General features: G+C 36.2%; 1 protein-coding gene and 2 non-coding genes across 3 annotated transcripts; all 3 read right to left on the minus strand.

The window, feature by feature from the left end:
- Positions 1-3517: 3517 nt before the first annotated feature.
- LOC138708098 (zinc finger protein 596-like) lies at positions 3518-23826 on the minus strand. Its single transcript, XM_069838285.1, has 5 exons — positions 23640-23826; positions 17625-17865; positions 12436-12658; positions 5962-6084; positions 3518-5871 (listed from the first exon to the last, which is right to left on the minus strand). Exons 4-5 carry the CDS (start codon positions 6076-6078, stop codon positions 4990-4992), a joined length of 999 nt encoding a protein of 332 aa, XP_069694386.1. The 5' UTR covers positions 6079-6084; positions 12436-12658; positions 17625-17865; positions 23640-23826; the 3' UTR covers positions 3518-4989.
- Positions 6689-6765, minus strand: TRNAC-GCA (transfer RNA cysteine (anticodon GCA)). Its single transcript has one exon. It is a non-coding gene; the product is annotated as a tRNA-Cys (tRNA).
- Positions 12954-13025, minus strand: TRNAY-AUA (transfer RNA tyrosine (anticodon AUA)). Its single transcript has one exon. It is a non-coding gene; the product is annotated as a tRNA-Tyr (tRNA).
- Positions 23827-25039: the final 1213 nt, after the last annotated feature.

A 25039-nucleotide genomic window follows, 5' to 3' on the forward strand; every position in this document is an offset into this window, starting at 1 on the left:
CTTTTTGAGTTTCATATAAGTGTGTGTATTTTAATATGTTAAGATTTTATAAACACGGACTATGAAATAACCAAAAGTAACAGAAGCCAACTGTTAAAAAAGGAACATGTGGGATCACAAGTTGATACATTGTACCTCAGTGATGAGTGAACCAGCCTGAATAGAAAAAATGCAATGTTGTCCTTCCTGCAAGTCTTGGCGAATACTGCCAGTTGAAAAAATCTACCCTATGTTTTCAACAAGAAGACATTTATTCCTACCCTGTGATGCTGATTTTTCACATCTTGAAAAAATAAAGAACAGCCAAGAAAGTGTGTTCCAGATCAGTGAACGAATTTATTCAGGGAGAAGTGCAATGTTGCTTTAACTTTGGCTCTATTTCATATTATGATTTGTCAGGATTTCTGCAACAGTACTTCAAAAAACTCGCAGCAAGCTGCAAAAAAAAAAAAAATAGAAAAAAAATAGGGTCACCAGATTTAACAGATTCAATATGAAAAGGGCTCAGTAACAGAGTTTCCGAAGTGGCTAATACCAACATTTGGAGTAAATTTTGCCTTCTTCACAATAAAGTGAAATTTACTGATCTCAGATTTCCAGAAGAGGAAATATATTTTGACATACCATTTTGTATTCCAGTAAAAACAGAGCAAATGGGAGACATTCAAAAACTTTTCAAGTACATGAAATCTCAGCATATCGACTTCTATAGCCATATTCAAGTCATTGGTGCCAATATTGTTGAAAACTTATCAGGAAGTAACCTTAGTAAAGGTGGGCAGTAATATTAAGGAACATTAATGTTATATTGTCTTAATTGTCAATATTTTTGTATAATTTTCTGCTGTATGTTCTACCTATGTAATGCTGAAAAATTCTGTAACTTTAATGTACTTAACATAAGCTTGCTATAAACTCTGAAGTAAAAATCACGCATGATTTTGCCTTTCTTTTTTTTTTTTTTCTTTTTCTTAAAATTTTCACTAAAATTTTTGTTAAAATTGAAACTAACACAAAATACAATACAAATAATATTTTGTACCTAAATTTGTACAAATCAGAATTAATTCAAATTCATAATATTAAAACAATATATCAACATAGGTCAATGGTAAAATTTTGAAACGATTATCCAAACAAACTAGAATGTTATATTGTTTTCCTTAAGGTACGGTCACACGTCGCTACTTTTGCAGCGCTACTTTTATACTGCAGCTGCAAAAGTTGCGTGTCGTGTTCACACGTAAGCCAAAAGTAGCGCGCTGCACGCTACTTTTTGTGCTGCACAACCCGAGTGCTGCAAAAGTTGCAACTGGAGGTTGCGAGTCTGTTCACATGCAAGGCGCTACTTTTGCAGCCGCAGTCATGCTGCAGGTTCCCATCTCCGTGTTGACTTCTCAATATACATTTTGTGGTTATGTTCGCATTATTAAGAAACTCATGCGAAAGCTTCCTTATCTATTATCCGCTTTTCTGTCGTATCTAGTATTCAGAAATTGACATTATTTTTACTATAAAGCTTTTAAAAACGCCTATATACTTAAATGATAACCAACAGTATATTCACGTAATCATTGTTGGCAACCCTCCTGTTTGGAACTACGCTACGGAAAATTTAAAAAATGAATTATATTGTCACCAATTATGCTCAGACTGTGTTGTGTATTTAATAACTGTTATAAATAATTTATTTTCATCACATTTAACATTAAAATATATCCAAACAATAAAAGTATCACTGACACATTTGGGTGGTAACACTGGTTGCAACCGCAGCAAAAGTTTCAACAAAACCGATATCAAAAATGCTGCGACTGCAACCCTGAGAACCCTGTTCACACGTCGCTACTTTTAAGTTGCGCGCAGCATGGAAAAGTAGCGGGCAGCAGGTTTGGCAGCCACTACTTTTCGGGTTGCACTGTTGTTCACACATCGCAGTACAAGAGTTGCGCAGTTTTTTGTACTGCAGCGCTGCAAAAGTAGCGACGTGTGATTGTACCTTTAGTTTTCTCCAAAATTTGTTGTATTTGGTCACTTTTCATTTTCACTGTGACAATTTCAATTGTTCCTAGTACAGCTCAATTCAGTGTTAAAGGCCCCTGTCCGTGGTTGTTTGTCTACTGAAGAAATTTAATCACAAATGTGCATAGGAGGGGAAGAGGAAAGAAGAAGAATGAAAATAATGTCTATGCTCGAAGTCGAGGGACACTCATGTCAAGAAAATATAAGTCATCATGACATTGTTTAGTCAACAGACGTAGTGGTTAGTAACGGGACGTGTGGAAGAATATTGTGTTTTAAGGAGGAGTGTACCGCGACATGATAAGAAGGAAGTGTTAGGTGTTATGACTGCGCGGCCTGGCCTGTGTGACCCAGCCCGCCAGTAGTGCTGTAGTGCTGTAAAGCACCTCGACATTTCCCCCGTTAAAGTAAGTACAGTGCATATCCCTTTCAGTTCTTCGGTAAAAAAAATCTTGGCATTCACATGGATAATAATCTCAACTGGGACATGCAAATCACAGAAACCTGCAGAAAAGTATATTCTATTATCCATGTGCTAAAAAGGATAAATGTTCATCTTCCCTCTTGCTTAAAAAAGTCCCTTGTGCAGACGCTTGTATTTCCCTATTTTGACTATGCTGACATTTTACTGACTGACCTCTCCAGCGACAACAAAACAAAACGTCAACGTGCTCATAATTTGTGTGTACGTTTTGTAAGCAATGTTCGTAAATATGATCATATTACCCCATCCCTGGAAGCAATAGGTTGGCTTAAACTAGATAAGAAAAGAAATTTACATTCACTTCTCCTTCTCTTCGAAATCTTGAACTCTTCTATTCCTTCGTACCTGTCGTCTCGCTTCACTTACTTTTCTTCCCACCACAATCTGAACACACGCTCTCGCCATGAAACAATACTAACAATACCATCCCATCGCACCTCCTCATACTCATCCTCTTTCACAATAGCCATGCCAAGACTCTGGAATTCGTTACCTGCTAGCATCAGGGATTGTCGAAATAAAATTGAATTCAAACGCAAACTTACTAGGCACTTGGTCAGTAATTGAGACTCGTTCGGACATGGTTTCTCATAAATAGTTCTCTTAATCTATCACAAAATATTTCAATATCCGGTAATTTCATCACTATAGAATTTTGTTATTGAAGGTTTAATTTGTAATTCAGTAAATACAAAAATATTCTTTGTTCTTAACTTCTATGATAAAATGTCTAGCTTCCATTAATCAGGTAATCTTGTCGTACTTTAATTTTTATTGTAATTGTAAATTTAATATTAATTGTAATTTTATTGTTCATATTATAGTTGTAATCCCCTGGTAGAGGGGCAAAGAAGGCCTGACGGCCTTATCTCTACCAGGTTAAATAAATAAAGTCTGTCTACTTACTTTTTGCAGGGGCCAAAATCCTTAAACAAGCTGCACATGATGTGATTTCTGTTGTAGGTTTGAATTAAAGGTATTAAGTTTACTTACAAATAACAGAATGACTCGTCAAAGCCGACCAACTGATTTTTGTTTATAAACAGATAAAGTTTACACTGTCAATGTAATAAAATGTAAGAACTATAGTTAATTCATAATGTCAAGGATAACAGAAGTGTACAATTTTTTTTTAAATCAATCTTAATTTTTATGAATTATTAATCGAAAAATACCCTATTTTTAAAAACACAAAATTACTTAGTCACACGTTAAAAAGTGTTAAAATTTTAAAAAAGGTATATACCTTCGACAGACTGCCCATTTCGACGTGATGTTACATCTTCATCAGTGTCTCTTGAACTACTGGTGATCTTGAATTCTGCGATGTGCATTTGTCGATTGTAGGGGTGGGGGTATGTTGCTGTTATGGTGGGGGCTGGTTGTTTGTGTGTTATGACGGACCATGACGTCAAATAATGTGTGGGTATTGAACTGTAATTGTGTATTAAGTATATTTTATTTTATTTTATTGGGTTATTTTACGACGCTGTATCAACATCTAGGTTATTTAGCGTCTGAATGAAATGAACGTGATAATGAAATGAGTCCGGGGTCCAGCACCGAAAGTTACCCAGCATTTGCTCGTATTGGGCTGAGGGAAAATCCCAGAAAAAACTTCAACCAGGTAACTTGCCCCGACCGGGATTCGAACCCGGGCCACCTGGTTTTGCGGCCAGACGTGCTGACTGTTACTCCACAGGTGTGGACTATTAAGTATATGTTGTGGGTATGTTATTGTATGTTTATATATTTCGTATTGTTCTAAGATGTTTAACTCTGAACTTTTTGGTGTGATGTGTAAAATTTCCATATCTGTTTCTACATTATTGTAGTCATGATTATTGTTGATAATGTGGTCTGCATAATTTGATGTGATTTAGGGTTTGGTTATAGCTTTAATATGTTCATTATATCTTGTGTGAAAGGATCTTCCTGTCTGTCCTATGTAAAAATGTGGGCAACTATTGCATTTTAGTTTGTAAACTAAACAGATATGGAAATTTTACACATCACACCAAAAAGTTCACAGTTAAACATCTTAGAACAATACGAAATATATAAACATACAATAACATACCCACAACATATACTTAATACACAATTACAGTTCAACACCCACACATTATTCGACGTCATGGTACGTCATAACACACAAACAACCAGCCCCCACCATAACAGCAACATACCCCCACCCCTACAATCGACAAATGCACATCGCAGAATTCAAGATCACCAGTAGGTCAAGAGATACTGATGAAGACGTAACATCACGTCGAAACGGGCCGTCTGTCGAAGGTATATACCTTTTTTTAAAATTTTAACACTTTTAACGTGTGCCTAAGTAATTTTATGTTTTTAACAAACAAAGTATTAACGTGAACTTTAATCAATGAATCCTGTTTTTAAAGCATTATTTCATATTATTAGAAAACACTATTGTGAACGAATATTATAAATTATTAGGAATACAAAACAAATTTCTATTCATTATGTGCAAGAGAATGTCTTTTTAAATACGACACGGAATTAAAGCCTTTTCCACAAAATCTACACATATACGGTTTTTCCTTGCTATGTGTTAAAGAATGAGTTTTCAGATTACTAGATTGAATAAACCTTTTACCACACACACTACACTCGTGCGGTTTTTCACCACTATGTGTCAGTGTATGAGTCTTCAGATTACTAGATTGCACAAATCCTTTGCCACATATTTTACACACGTGTGGTTTTTCACCGCTGTGTGTTAGCGAGTGCATTTTCATCGCTGGAAATTGTTTGAAACCTTTATTACAAATTTTACAAATGTATGCTTTCTCACCAGTATGAGTGACCAAGTGTTGCTTCAAATGAGATGGTCTTCTGAAGAGTTTCCCACACACTTCACAAACATGCGGCCGCTCCCCGGTATGTGTAAGTATATGAGAGCTCAAGTTACCAGAATTACTGAATCCTCTGCCACATGCCGAACACACGTGCGGCTTCTCCCCCGTATGAGTCATGGTATGAGCATTCAAATTCCCGGATGTGCTGAATCCCTTGCCGCATACAGAACACAAATATGGCCTCTCACCTGTATGAGATAACTTGTGTGTGTTTAAGTTACCCGTGTCCGTGAACCCTTTACCGCACGTCTCGCATTTGTGCGGTTTTTCGCCAGTATGTGTCGGCAAGTGTCTCTTCACTTCAGCTACGCATCTGAAAACCTTTCCACATACGTGACACGTGGGACACTTGCCCGCTGTTACTACCACTTTGGAAGTAGGGCCCTCCTCCAAGAAAATTTCGGGTACCAGTACATTCATATCATTCTTTTCATCGAAGTTCTGTGCACAATCTCTGGTCGAAGGACTATCATCATCCTGTGTGAAATCAAAGAGTAACAAGTTTAAAAGTATGTGATGTCAAACCAAACAAAACACACTGGAGTACATGTTAAACTCTGCGGTTACCTCAACTTCTGTCTTGACACTGACAAATGTGAACGAAATTTCCTGTTGAACATTGCTGGAACCAGTCTCGTTATCAGAAATGTTTGATTCTTCTTTAATGACACATTTTTCATCCATGGTCAACTATAAAGGAAGACGATATAATATGATCATGTTATGTAGATATATCTCACACACTTCGAATGTTAATATCACCACAGTCTAGTATATACAGTCACGAAGCTTGAGTTTATGATGGTACTAGGAACAACAGACTGTGCAGGTACTACTGTATTTCGCATTGTCTATAATGAGGCGATAGTAGAGATCCTAGTGGTTAGAAACTATCTCTGTGGCCGGGAGGAAAAAGGTCTTAAGTAAAAATTTGATACTTTTCAGAAGAGCAGTAGAAAGATTGAAATTGGTGTCAATTATAGAGTTTTTTAATCAAGAGGTTTTTCCTGGATATTATTTGTTTATATTTCTTATAAAATAGGTAATGTTCCTTATTTAACAATTTTCTTGATTATTTCCAAAAATAGCCGCACTTAAGCCCTTTTAAGACTAGAACCCAAACTGAGTAGAAGGGACTATGCAAACATAAGACATTTTTCATGTCAAAATAAATGAGAAATGTAAATTATTAGGAATGCAAAATGGATCTTAAACAATTATAGGACTGTTTATCCTGGTGCTTAAAGTTTTAAAAGGAAAGGACATCATTACTGATAAATACGAGAAAAATTCGTACCGGCACCGGGAATCGAACCCAGGACCTCTCAGCTCTGCGCGCTGAGCGCTCTTTACCAACTGAGCCATGCCGGGACACGATCCACGGCACCGGCCAAACCCCTCTCATAGTACTGTAGGGCATCAGTATGTGATAAAATGGCTAATATACAAGTTAGACCTTTTTAATAGGGAAGCATGGAAAGTAAACATGTGATGGTTTCTAAGGAATAAAGTATTAAATATTCTTAAGTCCATTATTCTGTGTGTGCTCGATTCAAAAAGTACTTAGGACATTTATTAACCTCTATAAATGCAGTCAGGAGTCTTATTTGACTTTAACCGTTTTACCAGATTGTAGAGAATTGTTTCCGCTTTCAGAATATATAAAAATCTCATTTTCACAAAAAACTGACTTAACACTTTTCCTCCCGGCCACAGATCTATGGATGCATATTTACTACGTATTGAGCTTCGTGACTGTATATACTAGACTGTGATATCACAAAGTGCAAAGAGACATTTACTGAAATATGGAAATTGAATAGAGCTATTGTTATGTCTTATTCTGACATTTAAGGTATCAATAAATGGAAAAGTATGAATAAACAAATACTTTTACCTCCAAGCCCATGTTGAATGTATGCATTCGTTTGTATGTCTTTTCTTTTTTCTGAGCAATAGTGATCGAACAAAGAAGCATATAGAATAATTAAATGTAAATTCTTCAATAACTGTCACAATTTATTAGGCCTAATGGTTATACAAATAAAACATTAGTGCCCGTGTGCACCATTCTCGATTAAAATTTGAACATGGTTAAGTCGGCACTTGACCATCATCAAAGCCAATTTGCAGAGTATCAATTTCGATCAAAGTTAAACAAGCGAGTTGATGATGATCAAATTTGATCACGGGTGTCAGACTGATTATCTTGAACTGAACATGGTCAAGTCGAGAAAACCAAAATGGCGGCACGATTTGACGTGCTTGATGGAATTGAAGATGAAATGATGTATCTTGAACACGCAAATCACTGCCGTAATAACAGAATTGGTGTTATTGTAAAAAGAGTAAGTTTGTAGATGAATAATACATTTTTTTTTTTCTCAAAATAGACTAATGTTTTATATATGTTTCTGCTTTGGAAGATCGGGACTTTACCTGAGGACAAAATATTATTTAGGCCTAATTGTCCAATTTTGTTAACATAATAATAAAGTAGTTATTCTATGCCAGTAATAATATAGCAAAACTAAATTACCATTTTGTAGAATGCAAGATTATCACTTATTAGCTATAGATTTGCTGTTTGAAACTATTAGGACCTACATGACGTTTTGGACAATTAGGCTATTTATGCTTGAATTAAGAGAAATTACACGGATACCTTCCTTTCCCTCTTACTCCAAAATTCCAACCTTGTGAACACAAAATAAATGGATAAATTTCAGAACAAGGATACTTTCCTTTCCCTCTTACTCCAAAATCCCAACCTTGTACACACAAAATAAATTGGCACTAAAAACTTCCTTTTCGTATGCATGATGATGTGTATTCGACATACACAGACGAATTGCTTTTTTTTTTTTAAATTTTTAAATAATTGTTAGCGAGGTATCCGTATACTGAAATTTTCCCAAATAAATTATTGGAATTGAAATGTGTCTTTTCGTAAGCAAGATGAAGAGCATTCGACAAACACATACAAATCTGCTCTTTTTAGTAGCCTATTTCAAGATAATTGTCAGTGAGGTATCCGTATACTGAAATTTTCCCAAATAAATTATTGATACTGAAATGTGTCTTTTCGTAAGAAAGATGATGAGCATTCGACAAACACATACAAATCTGCTCTTCTTAGTAGCCTATTTCAAGATAATTGTCAGTGAGGTATCCGTATACTGAAATTTTCCCAATTATTATCAATAATATGAAATAACCACTGTATAAATTACGTTACAAATTATGTGTAATTATGTAAACACGTATAACGCATGTGAATTGTGAGGTTAAATTCAACCAGGTAGCCTGCTTTTCTCTTAGAGAACTTCCGTCAGCACTTTTATTCTGCTAACTATGAGAAGTTCGGTGCTCTTTTCTTTTTTTCTTCCATGATTATTGAAACTTGCTATTTGAAAACTGCGAGGATGTTTGAAAGCAGTCCGACAAACAAAAACGAAGCGATAATTGACAGAATGCGTTCGTTCGCTGTTTTATACGTGGTAACCTAGCGCTCAGATGATTCTTCTCAAGCGAGCGTACCATCAGCTGATGGTACTGAGTTGATCGAGGGAAAATGTCGGTGCACCGCATCTGTAACTTGATCATTGTCAAGAATTAACCATGTTTCCGTGATTGCTGATAAACGGGCTAGATGATCGAGAATGGTGCATACGGCCATAGGTCATGATTATAAGTAAATATGACTAGCGCTTTCGTTGTATATGGCATCATCAGATCTAAGAGATAACACATTATGTCAAGTTTTATGACTATTTTTTTTAAGTGTAGAATTATATTGAACGTTAAAATAAAACAACAAATGTCTCATGACTCAGGAGAATACTTTAAATCTAATGTTCTAATTAACCATGCAGTTAATTACAAAACGTGTAAGTTTTCCATTTATTTTAATGTATTCTATTGTCCCCTTCAATCTGCAAAGTTACACCACTTCCATTCTGTATATCTCACTGTTTTTGTCTCACAGTAAGGCCTACTTTTCGATAAGAATATTAACAATTTAGTGTTCATCACATTAGGAAACATTTTAATTAAAAAAAAATGAAGTCTGTGTTTATATGAATTGGAAGCAACCAACTGACGTGTGTGAACTCCTGTATACAGGTAAGAAGTAGAGTTTAACAGACAGTGCAAAGAACAATATCATAACTAGACATCGGATTTTTAGGCACTAAAAATTGCAGTTTTAGGCGCCTAAAATAAGCTCAAAATTTGTAAAATTAGGCTCTATTTTAATGAAAATAGGCATTTTAGGCACATCAAGGTATCATACTTATTTCCTTCACTGAAATTTTTAGTTAAGTTATACACTAAAATACGCACAAAAAAGTATGTTTAAACATTAAAAAAGAATACTATATTATATTTATAAACAGAGCTGCACAAATTTAATATATTGAAACTAATGAAATAATGATTATTGATATCAAGATTACTCATTTTAAATTATTGAAATTCAGTTCCATGCTCAGACTTTATTATAATTATCTGCACAGTACACCACCAGAATTTTTTCTACATTCTCCACAGTTAACCTTTGCCTTTTGTCACTGAGAATCATTTTGAAAGCAGAAAAACTTCTTTCAACCGAAACTGATGTGAGAGGCGCAAATTTTAAATTAGGTACAATAGAAACATCAATACTTACTGGAACATTTACACTTTCCCCCGATATCACTCTTGATACTTTTTCCAACAATGAAAATCCTACATTCTTATTTAATACGTTGTCCCACTTATTTTTAACTTTTTTCCAAGTTTCGCCCAAAGCAGAATGTATGTTCACTTGAGCTTCCTTTACTATTGCTATTTGGCTACAAAGAGATTGTTTTTCACGTCCTAATTGTTCAACGCTTGCAGGTATGAAAGAAAAGTTTGATGTTATGTAGGCAATATCGTTTTTCACTCATGAGTCATTCAGACAATCTTTCACTGCTTTCACACACGCTGCACTATCAGTTTCAGGTAATTTATCAATAACTGTGACCACTTCTTTAAAATACTTAGAATAATACACCACTGACTGAATCCAGGTTCCCCATCGTGTAACAACCGGCTGAGGTGGGAGTGGGATATCTGGAAAGTTCTCTCTGAATATTGAAATCCTGGATGGGGCTTTACAAAAACATTTTTTTGTGTTAGAAATAAACGAATTGACAAGAGGAAATTCATTCCGGATTGTTTCAGAAACCCTGTGAAGGCCATGTGCTAGACAGGTTACATGCGTGAGGTTAGGATAAAATGTTTTAAGAAGTGGAGCTGCAGCAACCATGTATGAGGCAGCATCAGTACAAAACAACAGAACTTTAGAATCGTCTATATTACCTGAGTATAAAGACTGTAGGCCTTTATTTACAAAATAAGCAATGGCTTGGCTATTCACTTTCGAAAGTTCCTTAACACATACGAGGTGTGGAATCGAAGGTCCATCAGGACTAAGTTTTCCTACTACCATATTTGCTATATACCTATTCATAGGATCTGAGGTTTCATCCACAGAGACCCATATGTAAGAATCACCTATATCCTCCCGAATGGAAGCTAAAGTTTCATTGTATATTCTGTCTAAGTAATTTTTTCTTAGGGTCGACTCAGATGGGATATTTTGTTTGCAGTATTTTTGTAAAAACTGTCTTAAAACCGGATTTTCAATTGCATTCCAGGGAATGTTAGCAGCAACAAACGCTCTGGTTAAATCAGCATAGAAATTGCTGCTGAGATTGGATGAAGTAGGCTGTGTTAGTAAAGTTTGTTGCAGTTGATTTTTCTGCTGAGCTTTAGCTTTATGAGCCGCTCCTTGCACATGCTGCTTTAGGTGGCACTTCTTTTCTTGTGAAATCTAAAAATGTAAAGTAAACTGAATTAAAATAAAATCCTAATTGTTGTATTGCCGTATTTCTATCACAAAGTTAGTGGGTTCGAACAATAAAAATTTTAATGACCTGCAAATACTTTAACTATCGGAATTTAAAAGGTTAAAGTGTAGTGGTCTTAAAAAGAATTATAGCTCAGGATAGCTCAGTCAATGTATAAATATTATAGGCCTACTCATTAAAATTAATAGAATTTATATATTTCAACTATTGTTACATACCTGTTTGCTACAAATCTTGCAGAATATTATTTTTCCATCATAAGTGAATTCTGAATATTCTGTTAGCCATTGCCGGATCAATGTAGATTTTGCACTTATATTTTTCGGCATTATCGCGTTAAAATTCACAGGAAAACGTCCTACCGCTCAAAACTTCTCAACACAAATAAGGTGAGGGAAAGAGCAACTGTTAACGAGCATTCAAATGAACCGTTGTTATTGAGATTCAATTGAACAAAAATACAAAGTTCCACTTATTGTTGCATTTCCTGGTAGTGTTAACACTAGGAGGGCCATTCTTTTAAATATTTTGTAACGGTTTACTCTACTAATTCGAAGTTTTACGACTTTTCATAAATATTTCAAAAACACTCTTTCTCCAAAAATTGTGATTTTATGACACTCTGAAGGGCAGTACAGCTAATCGGTTTCAGACCGAAAACAGTCATTTTTATAGTATAGTATATCTCTGAATCGGTAGCAGCACATGTTGTGATTGTTGCCTGCTTCAAAACTAAGGTTGGTTTTTTTTGTCGGCATTTATGCCTCCAAACATGTTAAATTCGGTGAAATCTATTGCGAGTGTCGTGAGATTCAAAACATTTTGTTTCCTTTATCAATGGTTTCATGGCCAGTCTGAAGCAAACTTTCCACTTTTTAAATGCCTTAAATTTCGCAGTGAATGCATGTATAAATTATAAAAAGTAAGAGTAAAATGCGAAACTTTACAGTGAGTTAGGCATTTTTAGGCGAATATTAACAAATTAGGCTCTAATAACCGTTTTAGGGCATTTTAGGGCACTATAAAACTCTTTGAATACCTTTCAATTTCCATGAAACACAAATATTAATAATTATTTTTACTTTTCTCCTAAAGAAACAAAATAGGCATTTGCCCTAGAACCCGATGTCTGATCATAACATACTCCACTGTAACTCAGCTTCTGTCCAGCGACCAGGTTGAGTAGACGTCAGACCAGGCTGCATTCCGGTCACAATCCGTGCAATTTGTTGTCTGACTTAGAATTGGATAGTGTCAATGCTCTTCTACTTTCATGGGCTTCCCTACTCCATCTTAGGTGGAGCTTAATTGCTGGTTGAAAGCCAGAATTATGGAAATATCCTTATACGACGTTTTGTGATGATTTCCTGTGACAGATAAACCAAGGAATAAAGATCATCTTTTCTTAACCATTCACATACAGCAGAACGCCAATTATCCAAATGCCAAATAGCCAACTATCCGGATAGATTTTGAGGAAATTTAGAAATTGTGTATTCAGTGACAGAAAATAATTTTCCTGATTAACTTTGTAACTTCTTTACTATGTTAATATGAGGAATTTTATATATTATTTTAATGTCCCGAAGTACATATGATATTTCCATGCAGATATTCTGCGTCATCATACGATGAAAGAGTAATGGAACGGAGAAAAATTCTCTCCGGCGCCGGGATTTGAACCCGGGTTTTCAGCTCTATGTGCTGATGCTTTATCCACTAAGCCACACCGGATACCCAGCCCGGCATCGGACAGAATCGTCTCAGTTTAAGTTCCAACTCTTGGGTTCCCTCTAGTGGCCGCCCTCTGCACTATGTCATAGATGTCTACAAACGTAGGACTGAAGTCCACACATGTGCTGAGGTGCACTCGTTATGAGTGACTAGTTGGCCGGGATCCGACGGAATAAGCGCCGTCTTAAATCACGAAGTGATTTACGCATATCATATATATTATTTTAATGTACCGAAGTACATATGATATTTCCATGCAGATATTCTGCGTCATCATACGATGAAAGAGTAATGGAACGGAGAAAAATTCTCTCCAGGTGGGTATCCGGTGTGGCTTAGTGGATAAAGCATCAGCACATAGAGCTGAAAACCCGGGTTCAAATCCTGGTGCCGGTGAGAATTTTTCTCCGTTCCATTACTCTTTCATCACATGATGACGCAGAATATCTTCATGGAAATATCATATGTACTTCGGTACATTAAAATAATATAAATATGATATGCGTAAATCACTTCGTGATTTAAGACGGCGCTTATTCCGTTGGATCCCGGCCAACTAGTCACTCATAACGAGTGCACCTCAGCACATGTGTGGACTTCAGTCCTATGTTCATAGACATCTATGACATAGTGCAGAGGGCGGCCACTAGAGGGAACCCAAGAGTTGGAATTTAAACTGAGACGATTCTGTCCGACGCTGGGGTGGGTATCCGGTGTGGCTTAGTGGATAAAGCATCGGCACATAGAGCTGAAAACCTGGGTTCAAATCCCGGCGCCGGAGAGAGTTTTTCTCCGTTCCATTACTCTTTCATCGTATGAGGAATTTTACCTGGTGGACTAGTTTCGAAGTGGTATTCTTCACTGTCTGGAGCCTAGAAGAATACCACTTTGAAACTAGTCAGCCAGGTAAAATTCCTCATATTAACACAGTAAAGAGGGTCCGGCCATTTAATCCATGAGTATTTCACACAAGGGACAATTCACCCAAAATATTTCACCCAAGAAAATTCATCCAAGAATATTAATCCAAAGATAATTCGCCTAACATAGTCCATTCTTACCCTCACCCTAGGAACATTCACCCAACAATATTCCCATATCCATATCCATAATAATATGGTAATATTTATTTTATACTTTCTATACTGTTTTAAATTTGTAGTTGCTCATAAATCAGGTCTAATGGGCGACCAGGGAGAAATTATACAAAGTGAAAGGAATGAAATGATTTTGGTCCACATAGAATATCCATACAACTTGCACTCAAAACATTCTAACAGAACTAAATTGTATTGGGTTTGTAGAAGAAAATCAAATTGCACGAAACAGGCTGTTACTATAGTGCTGGATGCTAACGTTGTACAGGTTTTGAAGGCTGTTGATAAAGATCCTCCACCATCGCTAGAAGAAGTGAAAGCCCTAAGGCATTGTATTAGGCTAAGAAAGCTGCAGAGAATGAGCCTGTTGCGGGTCCAGCTCAAATTATCCAACGTGAGGTGGAAGATGTACCATCAGGAGTGCTCCCGTTCCTTCCTTTGCATGAGTCACTAAAAAGGAACATGAATAAAAGACATTCGAGGAAATTTCCCTCAAACCCAAAGTCACTATCAGATCTTCATGCTTTACCGCAATAATTCTGAATAACAAGTGGTGAACAGTTTTTGAAGTTTGATAGTTTTTATGACCATGACAGTGATGATGAAGACGATTTTGATTGAATAATATTTGCTTCGAAATTCCACCTATGAAAGCTGTTCTGTCGAATCAAAGAACCACAAAAAAGGAATGACCAGAACTTGAATATTAGGCTGCAGAACACTGCATTCCAGTATGATGATTACAAAGATGATGGTAATATTATTGGATATCTGCATCTTGTGGTCATAATATGGCATTGTATATTATGGTGTTTGACAGATCTATTTTTTTTTATTTTATTGGGTTATTTTACGATGCTGTATCAACATCTAGGTTATTTAGCGTCTGAATGAAATGAAGGTGATAATGCCGGTGAAATGAGTCCGGGGTCCAGCACCGAAAGTTACCCAGCATTTGCTCGTATTGGGTTGAGGGAAAACCCCGGAAAAAACCTCAACCAGGTAACTTGCCCCGACCGGGATTCGAACCCGGGCCACCTGGTTTCGCGGCCAGACGTGCTGACCGTTACTCCACAGGTGTGGACTTGACAGATCTACGAAATTAAAAATGTAATACATAAATCTAATACATAAAACAATAAAATTATACATTTGAGACAATTTTCTTTGGTTGAACTTTCTTTTGGATTAATAATTTTGGGCAAATTATCCAATGGACGACGAGGATGAAAATGATCTTGGGCGAAAATTCCCTGGATGAATTGGCACCAAACCCAGTAAAGAAGTTACTAAGTTAATCAGTGATTGCATAAGTGTTAAATTGTATACAGAACAATGCAGAAAAAAATATTTTTCTTTACTCCAAAGGACTGAGCAATATGTTCCAGAACATATTCACTCCCATACAGTTGTTTTATGCGGTTGCTAGGTGCAGAGCAACGATCTTGGTGATCCTCTCTGCCACCCCTATATCCTGTAAGAACAGTGTGAGTTGTGACTCATGGCCCAGTCACTGTTGTGTTGTGCATGTTTCAGTAGTGCAAGTCCTAAATATTTGGTAAATCTGTTGTACAAACAACTATCCTGTATTAATTGAAGCTATCTTGGTAATTTACCTTAGTTAACACCTAGTTTCGGCTTCATTTTGGCAATCTTCAGATTTATAGTGAGGTTCATGGCAGAAATGAAGCCGAAACTGGGCATTAACTAAGCTAAATTACCATTATAGTTTAAATTAATACAGGAAAGTTATATAAACAAATTCACCAAATCATAAATGATAAAGTGGTATGTAATCAAGACATATATTCAGCATTCCACCGTAAGATTCTGCTACTGTTGTGAATTTGCTGTAAGGATGGGTGATTAACCTAACTTTAAAGCAAGTAACAGCTGGCTTCAGCTGTTGTTAGACTAATTATTTCCATTTCTGACACAATTATCCGAATTTCTGCATATCCAGATCATGCCAATGCCAAATTAATCCAAATAATTGGAGTTTTACTCTATTTAAGGGGAGAGGATGGTATTTTTTAAAACTTTTTTCCTGTTTGGTGTAAATTATTAATTTTTTGTATGTAGAGATCTCATAGCTGTGGCAACTAAACCAAAAAAAAATATTATGAAAAAAAAATTATTTGGGGTGCCCAAATTTGAAAAAAATATACCCAATGCAGGATTGTACTAAAACCGATATATCTAAACCGTTTTTTAAGATAGATTCAAACAGTTTTTGCAATGTATTTGCAAAAGTATGTTCTACAAACTGTCTGTAACAGAATTTTGATATTAGTCCCTACGTTTGTAAAATAAACAATTAAAATTTAGTAACAATTCTCTGATTTCCTTTCTTGCAAACAAACGGACGTATTTTCAAAATGAAATCAATTAACAAAATTCTGTTATAGAGAAAAGTTTCCTAATAGTCTAAAGAATGTGTGTTCTAAATTTCATGCATGTATCTTTAATAGTTCAGAAATTATATTCATTTTGTCTGGCAATGTACCGAAAAAAATGAAGTTACTGGAAACTGATAAAAGCGGGTGTGTGATTTAAAACTCCATAGCGCAGGAAGTTTGAAAATAACGTATCAACATCCGATAAGGGCACAAATACTCACAAAATGTTATGCAATGCATTCCACACATATCAAAGGGTATTTTAAGAAAAAAAAAATTTTGAAAATTTAATTTATCGGAAACAACAATAAAAGCAGGCGAGCGATTTAAAAATGCAGGAAGTTTAAAAATGGCGATCAACACATATCACAGAGTATTTTATAGAATTTTTTTTTTTTGAAAATTTAGTCATTTTTCATCAAAAATACCATCCTCTCCCCTTAATATCAAAAGGTTTAACTACAATTGCTACTCGATACTGAGTGATCAACTATTAAAAAATGGGGGAGCCACTGGACCACTGTGGTGGCATGTGACGAAATTAATTCCCCATCCATATTTGCTACTACCAACTCTCTCTTCCCATGAGCACCATCTTCTAGGAAATGGCAAGATATACCAGTAACATTCGTTTTTCAATATTATGTGATATGAGGAAGTAAAAATCAAATCTCTATCTCATGGCAAAGTGAAGGCATTTGCGAAAAGTCACAGTTACACAACAGATGAACACCAACTGTAAACAAAACATCCACTATAGGCTGCATTAACAATGTAAAATATTTGATTCTGCTGAAAATACATTGGGTGATAATATGTCAGAATGAATGTGTAAATGAACAGAAGAGGTGTAATTTGGATTTACTCTATCAATAATGTAATATATAGCTACCATTACCTTAAAAAAAATACTGAGAGTTTCTAAGCTTATATAGCTTACTTGAAATAAAAAGAAATACCACCTACACCTTTTCTGAAAAATCCATAATTGTATTCTGCCTCATTTAGAACAATTTAATAACTGTTTTGTTGATTTTAAATCTGCTATAATTTCTCTAAGTGAAATTAACAAATCATGCTCTTCCTTATAAAAATATACTTACATCCTTCAGATGGGTGTCAGTTGCTGATCATATCATCTGCATGATTAACATGGTGACTCAGATATCAGATATCATGACATTCAGTTTCCGAAAACGACATTCCTTGCCAGCTTGTTAATGATCTTCTCAGACTTTCCAGACAAATTTCAGGATCACTTCTTCCAAAATCTTATTATATTCACCGACACTCCACATCATCCTGTCATATAACTCTGCAGTGTGATTAAGTAGAAGACTAGACCTAATTCAATGAAAATGGAGGGACATGAATTAAATAATAATAATAATAATAATAATAATAATAATAATAATAATAATTGCTTAGTTACTTACTGGCTTTTAAGGAACCCGGAAGTTCATTGCCGCCCTCACATAAGCCCGGCATTGGTCCCTATCATGAGCAAGATTAATCCAGTCTCTACCATCATATCCCACCTCCCTCAAATCCATTTTAATATTATCCTCCCATCTACGTCTCGGCCTCCCCAAAGGTCTTTTCCCCTCTGGCCTCCCAACTAACACTCTATATGCATTTCTGGATTCGCCCATACATGCTACATGCCCTGCCCATCTCAAACATCTGGATTTAATGTTCCTAATTATGTCAGGTGAAGGATGCAATGCGTGCAGCTCTGCGTTATAATAATAATAATTACCAGTACTAATTACAAAATTATTTAGTACCTTCTTTTTACATATGAGGGGCACTCGAATGAAAAAGGGACAGATTCCAGAAAGTATAAAAGACCATTTATTACTTCAAAAGTAATCCCCAAAACTGTTTATACATTTATCCCACTGCAAGACAAGACGATCAATCCCATTCTTGAATAAGCTTGTGGGTTGTCTACCAAACCAGTTCTTTACCCAGTCACACACGTCTTTGTCTGATACAAACCGAAGTCCACGAATGTCGACTCTCCAGACAAGGTAATAGACTGGGAATTCATGCCTATGTTTTCAAAGGCTTCCTTTGTTGTATACCACATGATCGGATTCACCCCACAAAATTGTAATATCGTGTTTAGTGAAATGTAGCATCAAAATGACAAACTATGCACATACAAATTAAAACTAGTACTTAAGAACGTTCTTAGAAAGTAAAAATATCATGATATACCAATTTGACAACAATGATAAGTTGCAACAGGAGAAGATATCTCAAGCACCACCTTCTTTGACAAACGCAGCACACAATATAAACTTATGTTGAAAAGAAAATCTGTTGGCTCAGCTCTCTGTAACTGATTATTGTTGTAGACCAATTAAGAACAAAAACAAAAATCAGCTGCGCGATTATTGCTATAGTGAAATGCACATACTCATCATTCTTGAAAAATGTGCAAATGATCGGATTCACCTCATTTTACGGTACTGTAGTAGCAACCCCCCCCACTTGTTATTAATTACCGGTACCAACATAACATGCGTGAGGTCCAGGACGAATTATTAGGAAAATGGTCAAATTCCCTAGTATTATGTCCTGGACCTCTCGAGTGTTATATCTGTAACAAGTGGTAGCTACAAAAGTGCGTTAGAATATACAGATAAATAAACGATTTTTATTTTGGCAGTATTTGTAGCTGCATACTACAGTCTATACAAAACTAGAAAGGTGTTGACAGTTCAGCAGCTTCAAAGCGTCACCATGGCAACCGCTCAAATTAGCCAATCAGAGACCATGCCAACAGGCTGACGTTGCCGACTGTTCTGCACTGAGCACATGGTAGCCAGATGTTTTGCTGGGAAGTGTTGAATCTTCGTTACTGTGTTCTGTCGTGGCTATTGTTTTCGTAGATATTTTGCTGTTGATGAAGGTAGAAAAAGTTTAAATTTAGTTGGGAGTGTATTTGTAACGCGATTTATAGTGTCAGTGTTTTTCACTTATACAATGTCGCAAGGCATCACTCCTGCAGTTAGCAGCACAAAATGAACCATGGTCTCAGAGGGAGAAAGGAGTGCTACAAGGGACAGCACGAAGTCTAGAAGTAACGAAGAAGGTGCTCCTCTTACAAGTCAGGCGAGAGAAATGGTTTGTAATGTGTGGGACTATTTCGAGAAAGAAGAGACAATGGTGGGACTCTTATTCCTGCACAACAGGTGGTAAATAGTACTGCAGAGGCTCTCAAAATAGGAAAGAACACTATCACTAAAATAGGAAAGGAGAAATTTAAATTGCATGAGTAAGAGGATGGACCTTCTCGAATTGAAACCCCGGGAAAGAAAAGAAAAGTGGAAAAGCGATGACAAATTTAGATACCTTTCAGGAGGATGCAATCCAGCAGCATGTATATTTATATTACCGATGGAAGGAGCATCCTACTTTAAAAAAGCTGCAAACTACGCTTCAAGATGCGGAACTTTCTCACGGCAGTGTTTCTTCTCCACATTGTCTTAAAGAATTTACGTTTCAAATATAAAAAAAAAAAATCAACGGTCATAAGGTATTAATGGAAACAACTTATCGCTTACACACTATGTACCATATTCGCATCCATTCATATGTTTATTATTATTATTATTATTAATATTATTATTATTATTATTATTATTATTATTATTATTATTATTATTATATGGTGGCTGGGTAGCTCAGTTGAGAGCAGCTGGCTACGGACTGAAAGGTCCGGCGTTCGATCCCAGGTGGTGACAGGATTTTTTCTCATTGCCAAACTTTCAGAACGGCCCCGAGGTTCACTCAGCCTCCTATAAAATTGAGTACCGGGTCTTTCCCGGGGGTAAAAGGCGGTCAGAGCGTGGTGCCGACCACACCACCTCATTCTAGTGCCAAGGTCATGGAAAGCATGGGGCTCTACCTCCATGCCCCCCAAGTGCCTTCATGGCATGTTACGGGGATACCTTTACCTTTACCTTTATTATCATTATTATCATTATTATTATTATTATTATGTCTGGTCAAAAACTACCATATGATACAAATTTATGAGTTTACGATTTCGTGTCAACTGCATAGTTCCGATATGGAAGATAGGCAGCGCAAAGAACCGCACTGCACTACCGCACAACTTCACAATGTCGCTCCCTTCCCACGTGTGCGAGAGACAACTGTTAATAACTTTCTAGTTTGGTATAGACTGTATAAAGCTGTATCACTATGTGTATACATCTCACAGAGGCTAATGAAAAAAAATGTGCATTCTTGGTGTAGCTTTTATGGAGAATTACCATAACAGCACTGAATAGAGTCCTGCATTTGGTTACCCAAAGCCTCCAAGTGACCTGCAACAGTGTAGGTATGTATGGAGTGTATATCAGCAGAATCCGACCCTATTACACATTTAGATCTGTTGTTCAGTGAATATGCGTAAACAGTGGAGATCAGTGCTGTAATAGAAAAATTTCGTAACCAGCACTTCGTTAGGAAAGAATATGTGTATTATCAGAAAGAAGGACAAATATTTCGTTTGAAATACTTAAAATGTTTACAGTCATTCATCATAATGTGTAGAGAATCGTAAAGCACACACTCATAATTTGTTTTATTTTAAGTTTTTCCTGACATTTATGTTCTTTCATCTAAGTAAACTCCAAAAGGAAATACCATTTCAATGGATACCTAATCATTGTGGTATCCCTGGAAACGAGAAAGTCGATAATATTGCAAAATAGGCAACATATTTGCAACCAAGACCTCTTCAAGTGATATCTCTATCCATTGCTTTTGCTTAAGTAAAGTCTCATTTTACAAACCTATGGATCAACAATTGGCTCTCTTCTGACAAAGAAAATAGGCCTATTTTACAGTCTGTTCAAAAGAAACCAAATGACCTGGAAATGTACAAAAACTTGCCCGGACATGTTCAAACATTTTTAACAAGAGATAAAACAGGTCACATTGTCACTCAATTGTACCTACACCGATTTCACATTTCTGATAATCCTACTTGTCTGTGGTGTAATAATCATGATGAAGATCTGGAACACATTCTTCTATACTGTCCATCCATAAACCACAAAAGAAGTAAATTAAAATCATCAGTACCAGTTGCAGAAGACGCAGTCCTACAGTATATATTGACTACACCCCAACTCTGGCTACTAGCAACAGGCATCTATAATGAACACCGATCAAAATACCCCTAATTTCTTGTGAAAAACAACAACTGAATAGACTGCAGTGGACTATATGTTGTCAGCAAACAGCTGGATACATTAAGAAGATTGATGTTCTTTCATCCCTTAATTCCAAACTTTAATCAAATTCAAAGCATCTTAATATGTTTTAGTTATTGTAAAAATCAGGGGTAGACAAATTCCGGGCAGCATGTAGCCTTAACGAATAAAAATTATTATGTGGTGCCAGAACAGGGGCGTATTTTGCGGGCTACTGGGGCTACCGGCGGTAGCCCAAGGAAATTACAAAAGAAAAAGTTTATAATATAACATAATGTAATAATTTTGTATTATTAGTTTTACCATAGTAATTAAAATTAAAGTAATTGTTAGATATATTTTGTGTAATAATAGGGTCAGGGGTAGCCCAAACCCTTTAACCAGTATACGCCACTGTGCCAGAATTATTTGTAGAGTTCAAAATTGTTTACGACTTCGATTTCTTTTATGTCACTATGTCTAATACATAATGTTAGCAAAAGTGGTTGTAAGAAGAAATTCGAATGCACTTCTTAGATCAGTATTGTTACATTTGTTACGCATCTCAGGATATTGTTACTACATAGCTTCATTGGAGAAGACAGAGCATCTCTGAGAGACTGTTTGCACTGCACAGATATTTAATATTGTTTAATATATTTCAGTATATGTATCATCTTAGCTCGAATAGTTTTCTATTTGCATGTGTGGACAAAATTGGGTGGCTCCCGAAAATACAGGGGCTAGCTCCTGAAAATGTTTAGTTTTGTCTAACTATGATAAAAAAAATATATTTTTTATTGCATATAAGTTGCCTTTAAATAAATACTTCGTTATTATTGTTATTCAATTCAAGTGGTATTTGTACACGAGTACTATTTCTGTTGTTCACCGACTTATAGGCACAGGTACACGAATAGATATAAACACACAATATTGGAGTGTGCGGGGAGATCGCAGTGTGAAGCTAGTATGAACAAAGTACACCTAACTTGTATTTAAAGTAACCAACGCAGGACTCTAGTAATGCCCACCACTTTGTTGGTAACAGGTTACGAGTCTCCCTAGCGCCACTACAAAAACGTGACTAGGACAGAACTGACCAGAGCACTGGACTCTCCACCTCTCATTAACATCTGCGAGGCATGGTGCTAACTTCACTTCATTCATTCACTCACAATTCAACTGTTAGCGTGTATATGTCTCATTTCACCATTTACAGGGGAAAATACACTACTGTTAGATGAGAGGGCAAACGGCTTTCAGCTGGGAACCTCGAGCTAAATTTAGTGAATTGTAAGTCGGAAACCAATGGAGGCATGGGATGCTTACCCTGCCTGCCATTTTAAACATCATTCATTCTTTCTTCGTCCCCTTTCATTCGTTCGTTCGTACTCTAGTAATGAGATAAAGAAACTAGCGAAAAGATACTTCTGGTGATTTTGGAAGTGAAAATAGTAGAATTTGTAAGGGATTTTTTTCTGGGGGGGGGGGGGAGACGTTGTTGAAAATATAAGGTTTTATACAGATATGTTTTTGGAGGAAGAAAAATAGTTGGAAAAATGTAGTAAATGGTGAAACAAGCGTTGAGCGACTTCCGCTGATTTTGGAATAGACACCGACGCACTTGAAGTGCCAACATAGAAAACAATAAATCACACTCAATCGCTTTCACCTTCATCTTGACGGGATAATAAAAGCTTAAACTAACCTAACCTAAGTGCGTCGGTGTCTATTCCAAAATCGCCGGAAGTCGCTCAGTGCTCGTTTAAATATTATTTCTATCCACTTACGTTATTTTAACATAGATCGGTACAACAGTAGTGACGTACAGCAGCAAATTGCTACTAAATTATATGTTTTTGTACTATTAAATAAGGTTAAGTGGAGTTTTATTCATACCTGTCAACTGATGTGGTAGCTCTAATATTTCTAGTATATATCAATTTTCATGTAAGAAAGTATAGAGAATCAGGTCTTGTACAATCGGGCAGGTTTGTAGCTTTTGCGTACTCAAACCAATTACATACAACCCTTAAATAATTTTATAATTTTTCGTGCTAGTATGACAGTTCACTACTACCACCTATTTTCATGAACGAGAGTTGCCAACGCGTCAAATCAAATGTCACCAAATAATAGTATAAAAATCACCACAAAGTCACCAAAATATGAATTTTATTTATGTGGGAGCGTTTGTATTAAAATACAAATAAAATATATTATTCAGCAATTATAATTCCACCTTAAGGCTTAGAACATTTCCTCTTCAAAGACGACATCTTCCTCTATAGAGAAGTTGTCACTGCGGGAGTATTTGGCTGTAGTCGTCTCCACTGATAAACGTTTAACAAGTTAAATGCAGTGGCGGCTGATTGGCTGAGGCAAATGAGGTGGGCCTCAGTCGTTTAACTTCCTTTCACTCAAAATTGTGTGTTTTTAATCGTACATAACATATTATATTAGTTATTAGAGTGAAGCGTATAGAGTTGTAGAAGTAGAAAACTTTGTGATGTCTATAGACCTGTCTTGCAGTAAAATTTGTTCCTGAGGCCCCAAATGTTCCGGCCGGCCGTTTGTTTCTACCGGTTTTGAGGTTGCACTCGGAAAACTGAAACTGAGGCACATTTCTTGTGGCCTCGTAGCCTAGCAGATATTCGCCCACCCATCAGTCTTCACTTCTCCCATTCAGAACCTGGTCTTTTGTCAATGCCGGTCTCATGTGGGGTGAGAACAAGAGGAGAGCCCTCTTGGCCTACATGAACGCACAAGATAACCCACCGGCGATGGGTAGCTTTCAATTACCGCATTGCACTCTCATTTCAATGGAAAAAATATATACACACATAATTGAATGTGTTTCGTTCACTCTTGCATTAATTGCTTGAATGCTTAGAGTTGAAAGAAATGTCAGCGATTTGTTTAACTAGGCCTACATCTTCTGGTAAACTATAGCTATTTTGTTGACTCTTTCGAAGCCGAATTTAACGCACATATCAGCATGAAGTGTTTCAATTTTCATTTTATTTCACGATTTATGTTTGGTCAAATTCATTACATTGAACGCGCGTTCAACATCGGCATTTGAATATGAAAGAATTAGAAATGATAACACAAGTGTAGCAAGCCCAAAAAAAAAAGGATTTTCACAAATAGTAACACTAAAGTTGACACTGCACGTCTCTTATAAAATACCGTAAAAGTTTAAAAAAGCCGTTGAGCAGGGAAAAGTTTCGGCAATTAATTAACAATCTGAACTGCTAATGAAACAGAACAAAGATGCAGGACTTCCATACATCTTC

The sequence above is a fragment of the Periplaneta americana genome, chromosome 10 (genome assembly GCF_040183065.1).
Source record: "Periplaneta americana isolate PAMFEO1 chromosome 10, P.americana_PAMFEO1_priV1, whole genome shotgun sequence".
Taxonomy (NCBI): Eukaryota; Metazoa; Arthropoda; class Insecta; order Blattodea; family Blattidae; genus Periplaneta; species Periplaneta americana.